This window comes from Prunus avium, chromosome 1, assembly GCF_965620075.1.
Source record: "Prunus avium chromosome 1, drPruAviu1.hap1.1, whole genome shotgun sequence".
In the NCBI taxonomy this organism is placed as follows: Eukaryota; Viridiplantae; Streptophyta; class Magnoliopsida; order Rosales; family Rosaceae; genus Prunus; species Prunus avium.
The window spans coordinates 15,606,581-15,625,445 of record NC_142284.1 but is presented as its reverse complement, the minus strand read 5'-3'; the positions used below and the strand labels follow the sequence as shown (position 1 = coordinate 15,625,445).

Sequence of the window (18,865 nt, the reverse complement as noted above, 5' to 3'; positions counted from 1 at the left end):
CTTTTTTAATATAATTATTCTTTGTTATAGTTAATTGACGAAAATACCCCTAAACTTAATGGAAATTTTAACGGAGTTAGACGTAGGTGGTGGATTGCAACACTTTACAAAGTTCAGGTGGTTAAAAATTAAAATTAAAATTTCAGGTGGTAATGGCATACATACCTAAAAGTTCATGTGGTATTTATGCAAATTTCCCTTTATATTTTTATTATTTTAGATGCTCTTGATTTGGAGATGCTCTAGATTTGGGGCTGCTAGGTATTATTAATATATATACATATATAAGGTCTTTCTCCATTACGGAGTGCTTGGGTGCGAAGTCAATATGAAGTTCTATTATTGACCGTCAGATTACTTCTATGATGTTGATTTAAAACATGACTATGAGAACTCGTTGTCATATTCAATGGCAATGCAAAGTCTCTACATCTGAGTCAAAATTTATCCCTAAGCTTTCATTTCATCCCTTGTCTTGCAATATCATAGGTGAGAATATGTTTTATTCTTCAACATAATTTTGTATCTTCGTTGTTTTATTTTACTTTATGATATATAGGTATTTTCCATTTTACTTATACAAAGTTTTCTAATTTTGTTTAGAGTTTTTCTATTTAAACCCAACACTTTTCTTTATTCACCCAAATACTTAAAATATTAAGCTATTAAATTTTATTTTCATGTAAAAAGATGAAAAAGTCATCCAACTTATACTTAACCCTAGTGCATCTATACACACACCACTCTTCATATTGGAACATCACAACTAACCATGTGATGTGCCAATATAATTAGTAAAAGAGACTGAGAATTGGACTGCCTGCATAAAAATTTTCATTCCACAATATTTTGGTTAAACAAGGAGAGACCAATACATTCTATACCCAAAAAGAAGTTTTGCAACGTCTCTTTGAGTTCCTGACTTTGTATAGTAAGTGAGATGCATTGGCTACATACATTAACAGGCGAAATGTATAGATGCATTGCCTACATATTGAAATTATCCTCAAGATAGCCACTAATAATGGGATAATTGAAATTATAAGAACACTCGTAGTATTTAGGGGTAGTTTGGGAAGATAGTGAGGTTTTCTTAGAAATTGTGAAAATTTAAATTAGAAGTTGGGGTAAACTTAGAATATGGGGTGAACAATGAGAAGTGCGGGGTTTAAATAGATGTTTGTACAATATCTGGCCAAGCATTCCCAAGCTAATCCAAGCAAAAGGAAGGGAGTCCCACATCGACAAAACACAAGAAGATGGGACTCTTCCTCACTTATAAAAGAAGACCCCTCTCCTTCAAGGAGGGAGAGGAGAAAAAGAGAGAGATTGGGGCAGGCTACTAGGGCTCCATATGGCTCACTGGGGCCTCATGGGCTTACCCATGAGCCCACTTAAAAGCCCACGGATCATACCAGATCCTCAACATGCAGCCTTCAGCCTTCAGCCTTCGGCATCGGCCTTCGGTATTCTTCCTCTTCTCCTTGAGTCTAAACCTATGTGCAATGTATACTCACATTATCGTAAAGAGAGCATACTTCTCCGTGGACGTAGCCCATTATTCGAGTGAACCATGTACATTTATCTTCTGTATGCATGCCTATTTATTTACCGAATGCTCCTACATACTGAGGGTCCTCACCTTCAACATCCACCTCACCTTCAACATCCACCTCATCTTTAAGTAGGCCTAAATACTACCCATCTAGTTTTAGCGCAAACAGTTTGGCGCCGTCTGTGGGAAGTGACACAAAAAGCTATGTCGTTCTCCTTCTCGAGTGCTCTCGGCACCCTTGTGAGCCATGCCTTCGGCACCTTCTACGCTAACTTGCCGAACGGCACCCTTTCATCATTCGGCGCGTGCGATGTCTTCACATCCCCCCAATGATTCGGCATCTACCTTCCGCTTTCGGCACCCCATCATCATTCGGCGCGTGCGATGTCTTCACATCCTCCCAATGATTCGGCATCGGCCTTCGGCCTTCGGCCATCAGCCATCAGCCTTTTCTCAAAGCCATGCCGAACGGCATCATCCAGGAGACACTTCTTCAGCGCCTTTTCTCAAAGCCATGCCGAACGACATCATCCAGGAGACACTTCTCCCTTACGGCGCCATCAGACTTCAGTCATCAGCCTTCGGCCATCAGACTTTAGCCATCAGCCTTCGGCCATCAGCTATCGGCCATTAGTCTTCGGCCATCAGCTATCGGCCATCAGTCATCGGCCTTCAGCCATGAGCCTTCGGCCATCAGCTATCGGCTATGAGCCATCAGCCATCGGCCTTCGGCCATCAGCCATCGGCCTTCGGTCATCAGCTATCGACCATCAGTCATCGGCCTTCGGCCATCAGCCTGCCATCAGCCTTTGGCCATCAGCTATCGGTCATCGGCCATCGGCGTTCGGCGCCATCAGACTTCAGCCATCAGCTTTCGGCCATCAGCTATCGGCCATGAGCCTTCGGCCATCAGCCATCAGCCTTCGGCCATTAGCTATCGGCTATCAGCCATCGGCCTTCTGCCATCATCTATCGGCCATCAGCTATCGGCCATCGGGCATCGACTGTTTGCGCTAAAACTAGATGGGTAGTATTTAGGCCTACTTAAATATGAGGTGGATGTTGAAGGTGAGGACTCTCAGTATGTAGGAGCATTCGGTAAATAAATAGGCATGCATACAGAAGACAAATGTAGGTGGTTCACCCGAATAATGGGCTATGTCCACGGAGAAGTATGTTCTCATTACGATAATGTGAGTATACATTGCACATAGGTTTAGACTCAAGGAGAAGAGGAAGAATACCGAAGGCCGAAGGCTGCTGGCCGAAGGCCGAAGTCTGCAGGCCGAAGGCTGATGCTGAAGGCCGAAGGCCGATGCCGAAGGCTGGAGGCTGAAGGCCAAAGGCTGCATGCTGAGGATCTGGTATGATCCGTGGGCTTTTAAGTGGGCTCATGGGTAAGCCCATGAGGCCCTAGTGAGCCATATGGAGCCCTAGTAGCCTGCCCCAATCTCTCTCTTTTTCTCCTCCCCCTCCTTGAAGGAGAGGGGTCTTCTTTTATAAGTGAGGAAGAGTCCCCTCTTCTTGTGTTTTGTCGATGTGGGACTCCCTTCCTTTTGTTTGGATTGGCTTGGGAATGCTTGGCCAGATATTGTACAAACAATAGAAAAACTCTTTTCTTTATGGTATGGGATTGCTTACGAAAAATATTGGGTTTCGCTGGAAATAACTAATGGTTGGAATCGAAAAAATAGAAAGCATTGATGTATGGGTTATTCTAATTTTTGTTATTTTTTGCTTTAATAGATGAAAATTTAGAGATGGGAAGCCCAAATGAAGGACTCGGGACATATAAATTTACGGGAGATACTAATGAAAATGATTCAGACTATCCTCATCAGCATGTACCAAAAATTGGGTAGGAGTTTGAATCACTTGAGAAGTGCAGTTTTGAATGCAAGAGAAGGAACGAAATACATAATTTCTAACTTTGTGGAGGGCCACAATCATGCTTTGACATCCCCTCAAATGGTACATTTGTTGAGATCTCATCATAAAATTTTTGAAGTTAATAAAGTATTGGCACAACGATTTGTTGATGTTAATATTGGATATACAAAGAAAGATGCAAGGAATTTAATTCAAACAGGAGGGATGCAAAATATTGGATATAGAAAGAAAGATTTGCACAAATGTTGAGTGAGCAAGCAAAAAATGAATTTTTTTTTTTTTTTTAATATTTATGATGGAGGCTGACGATGATGAAGTAGTCATGTGTTGGCACTCACATATATACTAAGGCCTTGTTTGGTAGGCTAGACTGAATTGGATATTTTCAATTAAAATGGACATGGATCCTAGCCATTGTTTGGTGAGCTTAAATTAGTCTTGGATTGGATATGGGCATGGGATCCATGTCCCAAATAACTATGGCTCCAAAACCCAAACCCATATGTGGGTTTAGAATCCAAGTCTTTTCCAGAGACACGCCTCTTCTCTCTTCTCTCGACGAGCACGTCTCCTCTCACCAGTTTCTTCTCTTCTCTCTCTTCCCCTCTCTCTTCTCTCTTCCTCTCTTTCTGTCTTAGTGATTTTCTCCTCTCTTTTTTTTTTCTTTTTTTTTTCTAGAGCCCCTTTCTTCTTATGTTCTTCTATTCATCTTCTTCTCTGATGCTATCTCATATTTCAAGTAATCTTCTCACTTCAATCTCTCTCTTGGAAATAGAAACAACAAAAATGGAAGGAAAAGGGTGGGTTTGATGCAAATCTTCTCACTTCAGTCTCTTCAATGCTATCTCATATTTCTTTTTTTTTTTCTTTTTTTTTTTCTGCTTATGTTTGTTTATGGTCCAAGATGCAAAGACCATTGGCTGTAATAGGGGAATCCCAGATTTTCTCCATCTCCTTTTGGCTACAATTTTTTTAATTTTTTTTACTGTTGTTGTTAATAGTGGTTAATGGGTTGATCGAATTGATCTAATTAAGTTAGATATGTTGCGTTAATTTTGTTGGATTTTGTTGCTTGTTTGATTGTAGGTTCCAATCTTTTTTTTTTGGGGGTGAGATGCTCTCGATCTCTTTTTTTTTTTTTTTTTATTGAAGTCCCAATATCTTTGAATGTTATGGTTCTATAATAATTTTTTATATAAATATTGGTTCTGTAATTTGATACATTTTTAATTATTTATTTATGATATTAAATAATCTAATAAACAGTAAATTAATTTTGAAATTTTTTAAAAAATGAAGTCCAATGTTGTCCAGTGTGGCCTTGTACCAAACAATGGATTGGACTTAAGTCTAGTCCAGTCTAGTGTTCTACCAAACAACTCAATAGGACTGAAGTCTAGCCCAGTCCAGTCCAATACTTTAAGGGCTCGTTTGGTACACATGACTGTCTTGGCATGGACTATGCTTAGGGACTATCTTGGCTTGGCTTGGCTTGGTCTAAGTTGGATAACACTTATCTTGCGTTTGGTGTACGCTTGGACTAGGACTAGATTTTTTTTTTTTTTTCAAAACTATCTATGTATATGTATATATGTATAAATACATGTATTATGTATGTGTACATATGTATTTTATAATATATGTGACATGTATGTGTATATATACATATGTATATTATAAATAATATAAACATATGTATGTATATATATATATATATATATATACACATTGGCGGACCTGTGCAGGCGCAAGGAGGTGCACCTGCACCTCCGGTCGCCGGAAATCTCCAATAAAGCTGCTGGAGTTGCACCTCTGCTCTGGCTGCTGCTGCACTCCAAGTGTTTGAAAAAAAGCTTAAGCAAACTTGCTGGGTTCCTTTCTTTTGCTGCGTGCGCATCACAGCTGCTGTCCTTTTGTTTTTTAAGTTCTGAGCAAAACGACGTCATGTAGTACAAGGCCCCCCAAAAAAAAAGAGGAATAAACACGTGAGTGCGACTGCAATTCCTACATGCTATTTAGTATATGATAAATCAATTGGGTCATTGGATGAAAAACAAATTGGGCCTTGAATAATGATTGTCCTTGCATAAATTTGTAGGGCTGCAATATTAATTATCTATCAAGTCTGCATTGTTAATATCGATCAAGTATGTATAAAATTGCATTATTTAATAAAAAAGAAAAGAAACCAAGTTTGTATAAAATATTGTCATTGTTTTTGTGATATCAAAGCTTGCGGTGAACAATACCAACAGGAGTTGGTCCAAGTGGAAGGGGCTTGGATCCTTTAAACAAGAGGTCCTGGGTTCAATCCCAGGCGCTTGCGAATAGAGCAGACTTTGTTGGGAGAGGTCCCTGCTTTGCGCCCGACAGTACCTCGAGTGTTAGTCCCCGCAATCGCGCGGGGGATACCTTGGTTTTCACCCAAAAAAAAGCTTGCGGTGAACAATTGTAACTTAATTGTAATGTTATATTTTTTTTCTATGAATTACAAATGACATTAGTATTGTTTAAATTCTAAGGTATATATATTTTTTTGATAGCAAATTCTAAGGTATTTGGTTGTCTATCTTTTTGGTGTTTTTTTTTTTTGGTTGAGCTTTTAGCGTTTTAAAAATTGCCCCTTCCCTGAAAAATTCTTGGGTCCACCACTGTATATATATCTATATATGTACACATACATGTATATACATGTATATATATATATATATTATAAAATACATATATATATATATATATATATATTATATTATAAAATACATACATACATATATATATATATATGTATGTATTATACCCATGTATATATGTATATTATACATATATAATATATGTGTATATAGGTGTATATATGTATATTATAATATATACATGGGTATAATACATACATATATACATATATATATATGTATTATACCCATGTATATATGTATATTATACATATATAATATATGTGTATGTATGTATATTATAATATATACATGGGTATAATACATACATATATATATATATGTATTTTATAATATAATATAATATATATATATGTATTTTATAATATAATATAATATATATATATGTATTTTATAATATATATATATACATGTATATACATGTATATATGTATATTGCAATATATATAATACACATATAATGTATATGTGTATATATGTGTATATATGTATACTATAATACATACATGGGTATAATATATATACACATATATGTATATATACGTATATATATATATATATATATATATATATATATGTATTATAATATATAATATATATTACATATATACACGTATGCTATTATTATAATATTAATATGTATATGTGTATATGGGTATATTATAATAATAATATACATGTATATATGTATATGTATATTATATATATTATATATGTATATATGTGTATGTATATATATACATATATACATATATGATATATTTATGTGTATATACATGTATATATGTACATTATAGTATATGTGTAAGTAAGTTTAATAATAATAATATATGTTATTAATTTTACAATATAATATACGCATTTTATACATTGGTAAGCATTGGGACTAGTTAATCCTCCCTTTCCACATGGGATTATTAGTCCCCTCCTAAGGAGGTGTTTTTGGTGGGCCCGGTATTAGCAATCCCATCTAAGACTAGGATTAAATAAAACAAACAGGGCTCGTTTGGTACACCGTGCAAGCTTGGACTGGCTTGGCTAAAATTTTATCCCATGTTTGTTTCACCCAGTTCTAACTTTAAGTGGGATTAACTAATACTGGGCCCATCAAAAACACCTTCTTAGGTGTTCTTAGCTAAGCCCGTCTGGAGAGGAGGGACTAACAGTCCCTAGCCAAGCAACGAGCAACCACGCCCAATCGCTCCACAACCACCGACCCACCAAGCGACAGCCATAACCACCATCCACCACCATCCACGACCACCAGCCACGATCACCAGCCATAGCCACCCAAGGAGAAGACAGAATTGAAGAGGAAGAGGAGAGAACAGAAAATTTTCGAAAAACAAAACAGAGAAGAGGAGAGAAAATGTAGAAGAAGAGATGAGAGAAATTTTTCGAAAAAAAACAGAGAAGAAGAAAGAAAATGGAGAAGAAGAGGAGAGAAAATTTTAGAAAAAAAACATAGAAGAGGAGATAAAATTTTAGCAAAAAAGAAACAAAAGAAAAGCAGACAGAAGAAGATGAGAGAAAATGGAGAAGAAGAAGATGAAAGAGATGTAGAAGGGAAGAAGAAGAAAGAGAAGCAGAGAGGTTCGTCCAAAAAAGAAAAAAAGAGATGCAGAGAGGAAGAAAGAGATGGAGAGAGAAGAAAAGTAAAAAAAACATTAAAAAAATCTTACTTTTCAAAAAATAAAAAAAATAGTCCTAGTCCAATCAAACATACACCAAACGTTGTACAAGTGTTATCCAGCTTATGCCAAGCCAAGCCAATCCAAGACAGTACCAACACTTAGTCCAGTCCATCACAGTCCCCCGTACCAAACGAGCCCACATGGTACTAAATTTAGTCCAAGCCAGTCCAAGTCAATCATGTGTAACAAACGAGCCCTAAGTCTAATCCTAGCCACTCCAGTCTAGCTCACCAAACGGGTTCTAAAGGGAGAAAAAGAGAAAGCAAACTGACATATATATATTCTGTTTGTCTGGTAGTCATCAATTGTTGAATTTTTAGATTTGGTTCTCATAATCTTCGATTGTTGAAATTGTTGTTTTGGACTAATTTTGCCACCCATTTTAGTTGAATTTGGAATTATGGTATCAATTTTTCTTGAATTTACAATTCTGCCACAAATGTTGCTTGAATTTACAATTTTGCTTCAAATATTTCTTCAATTTACATTTATGCCACGCATTTTGCTTGAATTTGCAATTATGCCACCACTTTTGCCTGGATTTACGATTACGCCATTCATTTTTCCTGCGCCATCAATTTCCCTTGAATTTATGACTATGCCATTGATTTTTCTTTAATTTATAACTATGCCATTGATTTTTCTTTAATTTATATTTATGCCATCGATTTTACTTTAATTTACAATTTTGTCATTGATTATGCTTGAATAAATGATAGCCACTGTGGGCAATGTTAATGAGCTTTGGAACTTTTAACATGTAAGATTAAACAATTTAATTGGATAAGTATTGATTATATTTTTTTTTACTTATTCTAATGGGAAATTGGCCTTCGAACTTTTTTCGAGATGACATATTTCTCCTTGGAAATAGTCAAACAATTCAGACGAAAGGAGAGGCGCCTCGGCAATAGTCAAACAATTCAGACGGAAGGAGAATCCCCTTGGAAATAGTTAAACAATTTCGACGGAATGAGAAACCCCTCGGAAATAATCATCATATTTCCAACGAACGTACTTTTGGTCGTTAGTAAAGTTGGTACCAAAGCTTCCCGCCAAATAAATTACATTTCCGACGACCATACAAACCTTTCTCGAGAGCATTTCGTTTGTCGGAAATATATTTCAGGCCCGTTACATATTTCTAACGGACAATATTTTTTGGACAGAGTGGAAAACTTTGGTCAGTAATGACCCTTTATTTTTCGTAGTGACATATCTAACAATAGTAATAAAAAGTTGAGGTAACGTCTCACCATTCAACAAAAGCATGATTGCCTTTTTCCATTGCATCTATCTTTGCATCCACATCATTTCTCTCGAGAGATTCCTTGATTTCATTTGCAATTGCTGGTGTTCCTTTATCAAAGTGAACGAGCAGGCTACAAGATTTCTCCATTTCTTAATTGCTTCTTGAAAAACAACAATTCATATTAATTTATATCATCTAAACTTGAACTTCTTAGGCATATGATAACCAATATAGGCATATGATTAGGCTGGTTGTCAAGATAAATAAAGGAACGTATGCAGTGGCGGATCCAGGATTCAAAAGTCAGGTAGGCGAAATTTACCTTAAAAACTCGACGGTACGAGTGAATTGCTTTTCAGAGGAAATTATCAAAAAATTCAACAAAATTGTCCGGAATTGCACAGTCAAAAGCTATTTGGCTGCTTATAAGTTGTGTTCCCTCTTTTTTTAAAGTTTGACTAGGCCATCCCATAACACAAGAGTGTGGGCTGGTAAAAATTGTTTCCCTTTTTTTAAAAAAAAAGTTTGAATGGGCTATAACACATGTGGGTAGTTTTACATGGGCTGGGTAGGCAAAGGTTTACACTATCACATGTGATGGCTAGAAATAACCTTGTTTATATATAGGTTTTTTTTTAAGTGAAAAAAATTGGGGTAGGCAGCTGCCTACCCTGCCCTGGCTGTAGAACCGCCACTGAACGTATGTCATACGAATTGCATACTCACATCTAAGATCTTAGAATTTGTCTTCTTTCCTAATGACATAAAATATTTAACTCACCAACTGAAATTCCAAACTTTAAGTGCAATAGGGTTATAAAGATGACTATTGACCAAGTTCATCAATATGTAGTTTGTTGACCGAATTACCTCTCCACAACTAATAGAAGTTAAAAATTTTTTTTGACATAAATTGAAGATTGTCCTTGAATTGCTTCAAATTTAAACCATAGGAACAAAATTGACAAAATTAAAACGATAAAGACCAAAGTGGTAAAAATGGCAAATTATAGGAACAAAAAGTGACTTTTTCCTGAAAATTGAACCTCATACAATTGTTTGTTTTTTTTGGGTCGTACCTCATACAATTGTTTAGTCTTTAAATTTATTGAATTAAATTTAAGGCTTATTTACACCAATTCCCCCTGAAACTACGGTCAAATCTCACTTTGCCCCTCCAAACTTAAAGTGGCACTTACCCCGTTTGATCGTGGTTTGGTGACCCACTTTGCCTCATGCCGTCAACTCCATCCAAAACTCTGTTAAAACTGATAACATGGCATGGGCTTATTGATAATTTCATAAACATGGATCATTATACCATTTGAGTGGGTGATGTGGCAAGTGGAGGCCACCCCCACATAGATTAAAAAATAATTAAATATTTTAATAATTAAAAATTAAAAATAAACTTAAAAGAAAAACTCAAAAACCTTCCTCCAATCCTCCCATCTATGCACTCTCAAGATTCAAGATGTCAAAACTTAGAGCATCTCCAACCGATATGTCAAAAGTGCCACATAGACATTTAACAGCTAGAAATAACATCTTACACACTCCAACCGATGTGTCAAAGCTGATGTGGAATGAAGGTTGAAGATTGAGATGTTATTTTTGACATCCCAAAAGCAAGATGTCAAATGAATATTTTATTATTTTTTTTTTTCTATTATTTTTAATTAAAAATAAATCAACACTAAAATGTAATAAAATAATAATTTAATTTGACATATCGGGTGGAGTGTAAAGCTGTGTAAGATGTCAAATTGCCACATCAATCATCAAATTTTTTAAATTTGATGTTTGGTATTTGACATCTCCAAATGAGCCATATAAAACTTAAGTTGGGAGACAATTGAAACAAAAAACAAAAAGACCTTTCCGTTGCCGGGACTTGAACCCGGGTCTCTCGGGTGAGAGCCGAGTATCCTGACCAACTAGACTACAACGGAACTTGTTAAACTTTTCGGCTACAAATGATTTTCAATGGCATGGCTTGGTTCGTTGGTGATTTTGTTTCTTAGACTTACATGGATTCTCATGTCATTTGGGCCCTTTTTATTGACCCTCAAATTTCTTTGTTTTAAACCCAGGTTGACCCGTTTCAAAATGAGCCAGCCCATTTTGGGCCTTTTGAGGGCTCTATAAATTAGAACAAACCAATTTAGGGTTTCCCTCTACTGCTCTGAGAAGAAGTTAGTACCCGCCGCTGCAGCAGTCTCCATAACCCTAGAATCTCACGAGAAAGAGAGGTTAAAGGGACGGCATCGTCGCTGTCCGCCTTGATAGAGCCCTAGTCTCGTCTTGGCCCTCGATTTTGGTCAATCCCTAACCTCTATTTTCAGTAAACGCATACTCTCAATCCCAAAGCAGAAATGGCACCAAAACCCTCCAAGGCCGAGAAGAAGATCGCATACGACTCTAAGCTGTGCCAGCTTCTCGATGACTATGGCCAGATCCTCATCGTGGCTGCAGACAACGTGGGCTCCAATCAGCTGCAGAACATCCGCAAGGGTCTGCGTGGAGACTCCATTGTTTTGATGGGGAAGAACACTATGATGAAGAGGTCAATCAGAATCCATGCTGAGAAGACCGGCAACAATGTATACCTGAACCTCGTCCCCCTTCTTGTGGTAAGCTTCTATCTGTTTGTTCTTGCTGCTTTCGTTTTAAATGTTCATTTGTTGATTCTTGTTGGTTTGTGTATTAGGGCAATGTGGGTCTGATTTTCACCAAGGGTGATTTGAAGGAAGTCAGCGAGGAGGTTGCCAAGTACAAGGTACGAACTTTCGCTTCCTGTCTATTATTGTATTTGTTCGATTTCAGGCTCTTCTTAATTTTTGTGGGTTATAGATGTGATGATTTATAATTTTTAATTGTTTACAATACACAATGAATCCGTACTAGTTTGGTGTGTAGCTCTTTAAATTGGTATTAGATTTAGTGTATTCATCAGCCATACAAATGGGTTTTAGCCATAAGAACAAGACTATACTTGAGTAAATCTTAAGTGAAGGAAATGAGTTCTAAATTGAATGGTTTTGTTCGTAGTATACATACGTGGTTTGTTTGTCTTGTTTAGGGTATGCCTCAAATTGTATATATTGACTCATGCTTGTTTACATGCTTAAGTGTGTTATTTTCCATGATAATTTGTTGATTGTTTTCCATTCATTTTATTTGTATGTTTTACGGCATCTGGGTGTAATCTTCTTGCTGTGTTTTTCCTGAATTTAAATAGGTTGGAGCTCCCGCTCGTGTTGGTTTAGTTGCTCCAATTGATGTCGTTGTCCCTCCTGGAAACACTGGGCTGGACCCGTCTCAGACCTCTTTCTTCCAGGTCTGTGATAAGATCCTTTCACCATTCTAACTTTTTCACTTTCCTGTTGATGATCAGGAGTTCTTACTTGCACGTTTCGTATTTCAGGTCTTGAATATCCCAACCAAGATTAACAAGGGTACTGTTGAAATCATTACCCCTGTTGAACTTATCAAGAAGGGTGACAAGGTTGGGTCTTCTGAGGCTGCCCTCCTTGCAAAGCTTGGAATTAGGCCATTCTCTTATGGTCTTGTTGTCCAGACCGTTTATGACAATGGTTCTGTCTTCAGCCCTGAGGTTCTGGATCTGACTGAGGATGACCTCATGGTAAAGTTTGCTTTAGGTGTCTCCATGGTCACTTCATTGGCGTTGGCCATTGCTTACCCAACGCTTGCAGCTGCCCCACACATGTTCCTTAACGCATACAAGAATGTGCTGGCAGTTTCTCTTGCCACAGAGTATACCTTCCCACAAGCAGAGAAGGTCAAGGAGTATTTGAAGGTACTGTGCTATATTCCCAACTGATTGTTTTCGTTTGTTTGTGTGATTGATTTTCTATTCCATTGCTAGTGCATGTGATTAATTGTGGAGTGCAAATGCAGGACCCTAGCAAGTTTGCTGCTGCTGTAGCCCCTGTTGCTGCCGACGCTGCACCAGCTGCTGCCTCCAAGGTGGAAGAGAAAAAGGAGGAGCCTGCTGAGGAATCTGATGACGATATTGGTTTCAGTTTGTTTGATGATTAAGTAGTTAGTATTAATAGTTAAACTTTGAGGATGTTAAGTTTTCGCAGATTTAGATTTTTGCCCTGGAACTATGTTATGTTTTGGCTTTTGTTGGATACATTTTTGTATTTTCGTATGACTATTTTAAATATTTTAAAGTTTAGTCACCTGATCTTATCCGTGGAGGTGTTTATCAGCAACGTGTTTTTGCTGGGTTGTCCTATCCTGAAAACACTACCGTCTTTAATAGTGCAGCTTTGTTCATGAAACGATTTTTAGGTGAGCTTTTTGTTATGTAATAATATCGTTTTAGGTTGTTTTCTTCAGTTCAGTCTCACCTAGCTCTGTCATCTCCATGTAGAAAAATGGGGTTAAAAAGAAAAGCTTATCTAATTCATTGGGTGGAAAAGAAAAATGAAATGGAAATCAATCTATGATTTGTTGGTGTTTTTCTTTGGGTAGTTTCCGGCAAATAATCTATGATTTATGTTGCTAGGTCTGGTTTTTATGTTGGCTTTTTATCACAAATGGTCCTTAACGTTAGGGCTTTTTATCACAAATGGTCCCTCCGTTAAAAATTCTGTTAAGTGTATGATGTGGAAGACAAGTGGAGCTCATATTCCAATCACATTGTGACATGTGGATGGAAAAATAATTAAATAATTTTTTTTTATGAAAATTCCTTTTTTTTTTCTACAACTTTTCATCCCCCTTCCTCTACTCCATCTCTCTTCCCCTCTGCCCTCGCTCTCCATCCTTTGCCCCTCTCTCCCCCTCTGCTCTCCCTCTCTCCCCCCTGTCCTCTCCTTCTCCCTCTGTAAAAATAATAATATAAACCATATATCTTTCTCCATCTTTGTATAGTGGTATATAAATCATAACCCACAATCCCCCTTTGTTTTTTTCTTGCCCATTGCCTGCCACCTGCAAGAAAAAATTGTCTTTGGGATTCTTTTATTAGTCTCTGTTTTTTTAACACAGCCACCCGCAAGCCGCAACCCACGCCCAACTCCCCTACCCTCACCCACTGTATTTTCTCTCCTCCTCTACTCTACCCCTCTGTTTTTAATTATTTTAAGTTGTTTGAAAAAATATTTGCGTAAAAGGAAATGTGAAACTACCTTGTGCAAGTGATTATGCAAAATATACAGAGGGAGAGGGGTGGGTTGCGGGTGGGAGGGCGAGGGGTGGGTTGCGGGTGGGTTGCGGGTGGGTGGGCGAGGGGTGGTCGGGCTGTAGAGGCAAGGAAAAAACAACAGAGGGAGAGGGAGAGCACAGGGAGGAGAGAGGGCAGAGGGGAGGGGGAGAGAGACAGAGAGAGAGTGGATTTTCATAAAAAAAAAAATATTATTTATTTATTTATTTAATCCACATGTCATGATGTGATTGGACATGTGGGCTCCACTTATTACACTTAACAAAATTTTTAACGGAGGGACCATTTGTGATAAAAACACTAACGTTAAGGACTATTAGTGTCACAAAAAAACCTCAAGGACCATTCGTGATAAAATCGTAAACTTTAAGGACCATTTGTGATAAAAAACCTTTTATGTTTTCAAGTTTAGTAATTTGTAGTCTCTTTGTATTCCATTGTCATCTTAAAAATGGGATTCAGTTTGTATGGGCAGATTTGGGGAATGCAAGAAAAAACAAGTTGGAATGTGTATAGGCAATGAAAAATTCTGCTCGCATATACCAGCACAATTACTTTCTACCAAGCATGATATTTAGTTTTCTGTTAGGTAGTTTATTGGTTCTGCAGAAAATATGACGGTATAGGATACGTGTGTGTCGACAGCATACACTTGCACTTTCACTCTGGGAATTTTTTCAGTTGGCCCATTACAGTCCTCCTCACAAAGGAAGTGTCCCACTATGATGGGCGGGATGTCCAGTAAAATAAAATTTGCATGATATATAATCCCAATAAATCATTCCCCCCTTTCACACTATTAAGTTTAGGTGCTTCGGTGGCATTCCTTCTTCTTGGGCATGGTCTTAAATATCGGAGGTATCGGAAGTATCGGAAGTCAAAAAACACGGAAATATCGCAGGAAATATCGGGATATTATCGGTATCGGAAAAAATTGAATAAAAACCACGGAAATTGTAAGAAAAACTTGGAAATTTTTCTTGAAACTTTGTAGGATGTTTATTTAGTCAATTATCTATTAGTTTATCACAAAAAATTGGAAGGAAATGCATTGCATGATGGATTTAATTGATTTAAGTTGATTATATAGCGAGCTGGCAAACACCGTAAGTGTAGAAATATGTAGTAATTAATGAAAGAAGATTAAACACACCATAATCATTTATATATAATGAATTATTACAATATTTTACACTTTATATATTGCATGGTAAGATACATGAGTGACTTAGTACCACATAGAGTTCCTATGAAGTTCAAAATTTTCACTATCTTCATCATCTCTATGTGTCGAGTAAGTATATTTTGAAGAGTAGTCATCAAATGATAAATCCCCAAAATAGTTTTCCATGTAATTGTTAACATGCCACCCATATGGATCCAAGATTGGTTGACGTTGTCCATAAGCAAAATCATTTGAAGATTGAGTCTCGGATTCTTTCCATGTGTCACTTGATTCCATCCCAACAGGAATGGGATATGAAGGGTAGGGAAATGGTTGGTTATGAGTATAACCATAGTTACTACTTCCTACTCCAACAGAGTCCGAAGTTATAGATAACGAGTCATCTTCTTAACTTGACAATGTCCCCTTGCCTCTTTCTCTACGAGTATAGTTCTTCCCTATGGCACCAATTCCTGGTTCTGCCCGCCTACTGCCATGGTAGGGTAAGTAAAAGCAAGTGAGTGGTTGAATGGTAGGGTAAGTAATGTAAGTTGAAAAAACGTTGGTGAGTTTTATATTTTATCCATTTTGTAAACCAAGCCAGGAATCCAAAGCTAAGTTTTATATTTTATCCATTTTGTAAAAGCATGTGAGCATTCTGTCGGCTAGACATGCTTTGTTTATTAGCTCAATGAGCTACTTTTGTATTACTCTAGGAGACATGCTTTCCGTAGAGTGCCCAAATCAGTTCAATGAGCTACTTCAGTTCTCTACATTTTTTGAGTTTCATATCGGGATATTATCGATAATATCTCGATATATTGACCAAATCATTCATAAAAGTGTTGAAAATATCTTTCCGATATTATCGGGATAATATCGGGATAATATCGATATATTGACGATAACTATATGGTTAGTTGTTAAAATATCGGACCCCCAAAAATCAGATATTATCGGGATAATATCGGGGATATTATCGATATTTAAGACCATGAATCTTGGGTCAAGTTGAATCCTGACGGGGATGTTAGGGGTTTTTTGGGGCGTGCTGGTTATTATGGAGGTTTCTCTCTCTCTCTCTCTCTCTCTCTCTCTCTCTCTCTCTCTCTCATAAATATTCATATTTTCCTTTCCATAAATTTACCAAGTTATTCTCGTACAAACCACAACACCAAATATGAATATCTACCATAAAAAATAATTCATCAAAAGCCTTTGGAGCATAGCATACAAACTATTTTCTTGCAAAGTTACAAACTTTAGCTATAGATAATCGAACCCATAGATTTCCAAGCTCCTACTTGTTTGTTAGGATTAAACGTACGTTCTTGGTCTCTTGCAAATGCAATGAAGTTGCTGTAAAATAGTACCAACTCTTACTCATTTGGCATGGAGTGAGATAAAATGACCACAATAATGAAATAAGATAAAATGAGGAGTCTTACGTTCTGCAATGAACGAGAGCCAGAAGCAAAGTGAGATCTTTTGTCCTTTTTAATGACCTTAGATCATATATCACTTGTCAATTTGCCTTCCCGCCCTCTACAAATGGTTAGCCAACTACAACACAATTTTTTTATTTAGAATATGCTGATTAGTATAGCAAACATATACAACCCAAAACCCAAAAATGACATGCAATCACACAAATCAAAGTTACCATTAAAGAGAGAAGAAAAACAAAGGAAGAAAGGCAGTATAAAAGGGCATAGAAAGAGAAACAGCACAGGACAAGCTAGTGAAGAAAGCATCAAAGAACTTCTATATGCTGATAATTCTGCAAAATTCAACAACAACGACAAAAAAAAAAAAACAATTATATGTTAGGTAAAAATGGAACTATACTCCAAATTTTTGGGAAAGAAACAGAAAATACTCCAACACATAAATTAATTTCAATTTAGAGGGTTACCAAATTGAATTATACTTCAAGCTTATTAATTTATATTCATAACAAAAATAAAAACCCAAAATTGAACACATAATAAATGTTCCTAATTCAATCAAAGTCATCCAATTTATATATGCACAATTATACATATACCTGCTCTATGTTTCTTCTTCCTATCCATTTGCATAGCATTTGTGAGTCGGAGGTGGCTAAACTGACATACGATAAAGGGAGGGGTTGCTAACCTGATTTGAATCCAAAGTATCATTTTCTTAGAACCTCTAGATATGCCTTGGAGGAGAGAGAGCCAAGCGGTAAGAGAGACTAAGCAAGATTGAGAAAGACAGAGAGGTGCAATAAGAGGGATTATCGCATGAGTTATAATTTCATGAGCTTCAGGTAAAAAGATGAAAATAGAACTCTATATATGTTTAGCGAGATTATTAATTATGAGCAATATATAATGCCAAACATTGTTCACCAAATAATGTTTTATTCATTAAAATATACTAGCCTCTCCGCACGCGCTTCAGCGCCAGTCAAAGGCCTTTTTTTTTTTTTTTTATTTTAAATATATATATTTTTTATAATTTTTTTTAAATTTATTTTAGAATTAAAAAAAGATAATGGGTAGTTGTGTTCCATAAAAATATAATCCATTATCTGATTTTTCTTTTAATTTTAATTTTTTAAAATATGAAAAATGTGAATTTACCATATTATCCTCATTTAATTAATAATTTGAATTTTTAATGTTTGCATTAACCAATGGCATTTTCTGGTATTTTGAATGTTTTACTATTCTCTGCCTTTATATATATAGATCAATCTGCATTTTTGTTAGCTGATAGCATGTTATAGGAACTTTTAGGATATAATATATTGGCATGTGTAACACAAGGTTCATATGTTATGGAGCGTATAGTTTAGATAAATAAATACCAGTATTACAATATAAGTGGATTAGTCATGTCATCAAGTGGTGCTACACCTAGCTAGCATGTTTATTGCACTTCTCACAATTTGATGTTTCTCATGCTTTTCAAAAGGGAAAAACAAAATATCTAATACAACTAGTTTTGCTCTATTCAGGCTATATGCTGAAGCTAGATGGTAAGCATGCAAGGCTCACATATTATTTTCATGTGGTTGTGCGGAAGAGCACAGGTGGCCTTGTAGCGGCAATGCTTACTACCCTAGAAGAAAATAATCGTCCCTTGTATGTTATTGAAGATATCATCCCTTTTTATCTCGAACACTGCCCTAAAATCTTCCCCAAATCTAGGTACAATTAATTGTTGATGGAGATACCACATTGTTGTACTATGTACCTTTCGTATGCATACAATATACCTTGCACGACAACTCTCTCATTATTTACAACTTTTAGGAAGACCCAAATATGATGGGAAGTATTTACATAAACTGTTGAAGGAAAATCAGATAATGGATCCTCTTTTTATGGAACACAACTACCTATTATTTTTTTTAATTCTAAAATAAATTTTTTTTTTTAAAAAAAAAAAAA

At 36.4% G+C, this 18,865-nt stretch overlaps 1 protein-coding gene and 1 non-coding gene across 2 annotated transcripts; one reads left to right on the top strand and one right to left on the bottom strand.

Moving 5' to 3' along the window:
- Positions 1-10,960: 10,960 nt before the first annotated feature.
- On the bottom strand, positions 10,961-11,033 carry TRNAE-CUC (transfer RNA glutamic acid (anticodon CUC)). Its single transcript has one exon. It is a non-coding gene; the product is annotated as a tRNA-Glu (tRNA).
- A 209-nt stretch (positions 11,034-11,242) lies between these two features.
- Positions 11,243-13,285, top strand: LOC110748965 (large ribosomal subunit protein uL10). Its single transcript, XM_021948953.2, has 5 exons — positions 11,243-11,714; positions 11,792-11,860; positions 12,323-12,421; positions 12,509-12,901; positions 13,003-13,285. Exons 1-5 carry the CDS (start codon positions 11,457-11,459, stop codon positions 13,141-13,143), a joined length of 960 nt encoding a protein of 319 aa, XP_021804645.2. The 5' UTR covers positions 11,243-11,456; the 3' UTR covers positions 13,144-13,285.
- The last annotated feature ends 5,580 nt before the right edge of the window (positions 13,286-18,865 follow it).